Below are 4,847 nucleotides of genomic sequence, written 5' to 3' on the forward strand. Positions count from 1 at the left end.
CGGATGAAATATTTATGTTTATTATTAACTTCGACATGAGCAGCAGGCGGAGTTATCGTATGAAAAAGCACGGAAAGGGCGGCCCCAAGTCGCTGAAAAACTTTATTTCAACCCTATCATTTTAAATTCATTAGTTGATTCGAGATCCAACTTGTAAAAGATTAAACAAGCATGACGCCTCTTGCTCAAGGATTGACGGTTGCAGTCCGCAAAAAATCTCGTTTGTAAATTCAAGCTTTGGATTAATTTTTTTTTGGGACAAAAAATTTAATATTTAAATCATTTTTTTTTTCAATGAAATCACAAAAAAAATTTGTTACAATTCTTAAATTTATCAAAAGAAATTTTGAAATTGAATTATTATTAAAATTCAAGGAGTGGGGGAAATAAAATGAATGGGGTACCTCGGGTCGATTAATAAAACGCAGGATTAAAATGAAATTAAAATTATGGGAAAAAAGGATAAATAAAGCAAAGGCAAGCACATGAGCTTCGGAGAAAAGATAATGGAAGAGCTCGTCGGTGGGTTTATAATGACCCATGACCCGAGCGGTAACTCACCGCCCACGTTGCACCTGCCTCGATATCATGTTGCTTTATTGGTTTATCGCAAAAATTTGAAAGCTTTACGAACCAACGGCAAATTTCACGCGTGAACTCCGAACCCGCTTGGTTTATTTATTCATTTTCATTTTTTAACTTTTTCCACACGATACCCGTGTTACAAAGACCTAAGAGACAAAAAGATGATTAATTTGTGAATTTATTGCTCAACTTTTAAATTATTTTATTAACGCGCTTAACACCGAGGCTACGAGCCTTGAGGTAAGTGTATAAGGATATTATATCTTTGTATATTACCCGGAGATTTATAAATTGGCTGATAAACGAGTTAGGAGGATGGATACTTTATTTATGACCCAAAATTCATTTTACATATTATGTATTACAACTTTCAAGTTTAATAATTGGAAGATGTTACGTAAGTTTTGTAATCAAGTTATTTTATTATTATTATTATTATTATTATTATTATTATTATTATTATTATTATTATTATTATTATTATTATTATTATTATTGTTCTTGTTATTGATCTTGTTGTTCCAATTTTTGTTGTTCTTATTTATGTTGTTCTTGTTGTTGCTGTTCTAGTTCTTATTCATTTTATAATCTTGTTGTTCTTGATTTCTTGATGATATTGTTTTTGTTATTCATGTTATTGTTGTTCTCATTGTTCTTGTTCTTGCTGTTCTTGTTGTCTTTGTTCTTGTTCTTACTGTTCTTGTTGCTTTGTTCTTATTGTTCTTGTTGTCTTTATTCTTGTTCTTTCTGTTCTTGTTGTCTTTGTTCGTGTTCTTGTTTTTGCTGTTCTTGTTGTTCTTGTACTTGTTCTTGCTGTTCTTGTTGTCTTTATTCTTGTTCTTTCTGTTCTTGTTGCCTTTGTTCTTGTTCTTTCTGTTCTTGTTGTCTTTGTTCTTGTTCTTTCTGTTCTTGTTGTCTTTGTTCTTGTTCTTGCTGTTCTTGTTGTCTTTGTTCTTGTTCTTGTTGTTTCCATTTTTTTTATTGTTCTTGTTTGTGTTGTTCCAGTTCTTGTTCCCTAATTTCTTATAAATTTCGTTCTTCTGTTCTTATTTTTGTAATTTCCCTGTTCTTAACTATATTGTTCTAACATTCTTGTTCTTGTTCCCATTTTTTCTGTATTCTTACAATTTTTTTCCTTTTATCTTTTTATTATTATCATTATAACTATTTCTAATAAATTTAACGTCAATAATTGGTGGCTCGTCCATAAATTCTCAATTGCATCTCGTAAATAAATCCCAATAAAAAAAAAGTTATTATTTATGCAGCATTATTCTTGAACGGAGGATAATAAATAACGTAGATAGAAAATAAAGTTATACTTATGCATTAGTGTATCTGTTTTGTACACTATGCATAATGATTCTATATCTCACGGAGAGATTCGTGAGTGTAATCCATTAAAGTGATAAGCATTCGCTGCTTCTGAATCACGCAGCCGCACAACCACGGCCTAAACACCCACTGGATATGTACCGCTCACCGACCTGGACAGCATCATACACCCATTAGAATAGCACACCAATACACTTTACATACTCGCACATCAATGTAGAGTAGATACGGGATATTATATACGAAGTAGATACATACCAGTGACATTTAATACGACCTCTTGCAACAATTAATTAATATTTAATCGATAACAGATACAGTCCGGCTACATACTATGCTCTCAAGGATCTATTCATTTTTAATATTTATTACGCCAGATAATTGATATTTTAATATTTTTATTTAATAAATGTTGCCGTACCTACAATTCGCAATTTAATTAACTTCATTAATTAACTCGGTATAATTTGCTATTATATATTAAATGTTAATTTATAGTTCCAGGATTTTATGTTAAAAATTTTTAAATAACAAAATTTATTATTTAATAAAGCAAAATTTTAATTTTTTGTAGTTCACAAGTCACAAGTGACTGCAAAGTTGCTAATTAATATTAATTAAAAGAATTATTCTTAAAAATAAATTTAATATTGTCTCAATATCTCGGAATGATGTCCAAGATTATATTATTATATAATCGGCGGGTCGGCTGAGTGGACGGTGCCCGAAATAATCGGCGAGCAATCTCCAAAATTTAATTATCAATGTATCCCCCTGGAATTACGATACTGATGAGATAAAGATTGATCTCCTGTAATGGGATCGTATACCGTCTCGATAATTGCTCGTACACGTTCATTAAACAATGTATCTCCGTCCGTTATTACATTTATTTAATTTAATATTTATATTAAACTCTGAAGAAAATCATTTGACATTAATATTATTGGCTCGTTAATAATAAATTTTATATTTGTAATTTATCAACACTGTAACACGGCCGACGTTTTTTATTGATCGTAAAATAACAGAGAAAGAATTGACACAGCTAATCAAAAAAAAAATTGGAGTTTTAAAAACATTAAAAAAAAATTTTTATTGCCTAATTAAATGCTTATTTATAAAACTCTATTTTCTGATAATTGATACTAGTGATTAAGTTTGTTTTTTTGGAATAACATTTAATATTCGTAGAAAAATTTTTAATTAAAAAGTGGGTACAATTTTATGGATAATTGTAATTAATATGGCAATTCAAATTTATGGTATACAAATACCACTTTGGCAACTAAGACCCGGAAATACATTGAATATAACCACTTTAAAATTGATAACCGCGGAATATTTACACTCTGTGTTCAACGATTACCATTTTGGACGGATGTTAATTGAAGACGACGACTTTTCATCAGGCTGTAAAATAAATTACAAGCGAAAAATATGCGCCTCTCTAGACTCTCTGAAGCCGCTTTTGTACCCCGATATCTATCTCGGCGATGATAAATTAGATGTATCGGGATTGAACAGTTCAATTACTGAAAATCGAGGGTACTTTGACGCCTTCAAGAATTATTTGGACGAGAGCAAGTACTTGTTTGGCCTGGTGCAGATTTGTCGGGTGATAAAAGCTCAAACTTCACACATTCACCCGCTCAAACTCCGAGACTTGCCGATTGTTAATGGAAATATAGTTCACAAGATTCAAAAACTGCCGTTTGGACTTTTGAGATTCAGAAGAGGTCTTGAAAGTCATTACGTGTCGTCGATAAGCACTGGCAATTGTCTATTTCAAGTAAGTAACTTTTTTTGTCAATAAATCAATGCGAGGTTATGAAATCTCAAAATTCTAGGCTAAATACTGAAGACACAAAAATCATATCCACCTTTAGTAAATGAAATTTTATTAATTACAAAAATGGTTATTATCAGATTGCCGGTATCTCTAACCGTTCATCCAGAATTTGAGCTCAATAAAACCCCTTAAACCAAATTAGATTTTGACTTGAGTTTATTCGAAATAAAAACAACAAATTGAAGCGACTAACAATTTTTCTGGTTGTTATTCATACAGATCTACGCAACACAATCGAAGTATGCGAAAACATTCCAGACAGATATCAGATCAGCAAACTAATGAGTTTCTTCTACTCACCCGTGTTCAAAAGCAAAGTCACAAGGATCAATCAAGACTACCACTTCGAAACTGATCCCGAATTCTCCAATTCAGACGAATCTCTTTACAACTCACTGTACTCCTTCAGCGATCTGATGAAGAACTATAACAGCAGAGAACTTGTTTTAGACTTAAAATTACTTCCACTGCCAGAAGCGCCCAAGTTGTCGCGATCGATTGTTGGACATCTGGATGTAAGACCAGGGGATGTTATTGACCAGTATGATTTCAGCAGGATCACTTCGTCGCTCATGAGTAACAGCACAGCTGACAGCGTTTCTCTTTCAGCACCAGTATCTTCCTTCAGTTATAGCAACTGCTTTGAATGTCACGGGTCAGATGCTTATTTGGCTAAATCCAACGGCAAATTCTCCGACTACACGAAAAGAAAAATATGAGAACTATTCATATAATTTTATGGGAACAGTTCCCAGGTAATTATAGGAACTGTTCCCATGAATTATGGGAACAGTTCCCATAATTATAGGAAATTTTCCCAAAATTATGGAAACATTTCCTATAACGATGGGAATGGTTCCCATAATGGTATAGGAATGGTATCTATAATTATAGGAATGATTCCTATACTATTATAGGAACTATTCCTATAATATTATAGGAGATATTCCTATAATGATATAGTAATGGTTCCTATATCATTATGGGAAAAATTCTTATAATGATATAGTAATGGTTCCTATATCATTATGGGAATATTTCCCATAATATTATGGAAATAGTTCCTATATGATTA

The 4,847-nt window shown here is 31.9% G+C and overlaps 1 protein-coding gene across 1 annotated transcript; it reads right to left on the reverse strand.

Annotated features, from left to right (window-relative positions):
* Nucleotides 1–1,189: 1,189 nt before the first annotated feature.
* Nucleotides 1,190–2,187, reverse strand: LOC141537032 (uncharacterized). The gene is made up of 2 exons (XM_074257871.1): nt 2,179–2,187; nt 1,190–1,625 (listed from the first exon to the last, which is right to left on the reverse strand). The coding sequence occupies exons 1-2, from the start codon at nt 2,185–2,187 to the stop codon at nt 1,215–1,217; spliced, it is 420 nt and encodes a 139-aa protein (XP_074113972.1). The 3' UTR covers nt 1,190–1,214.
* Nucleotides 2,188–4,847: the final 2,660 nt, after the last annotated feature.

The sequence above is a fragment of the Cotesia typhae genome, unplaced genomic scaffold, assembly GCF_013202065.1.
Source record: "Cotesia typhae breed Kobodo isofemale line unplaced genomic scaffold, CoteBio_Ctyphae scaffold_45, whole genome shotgun sequence".
Taxonomy (NCBI): Eukaryota; Metazoa; Arthropoda; class Insecta; order Hymenoptera; family Braconidae; genus Cotesia; species Cotesia typhae.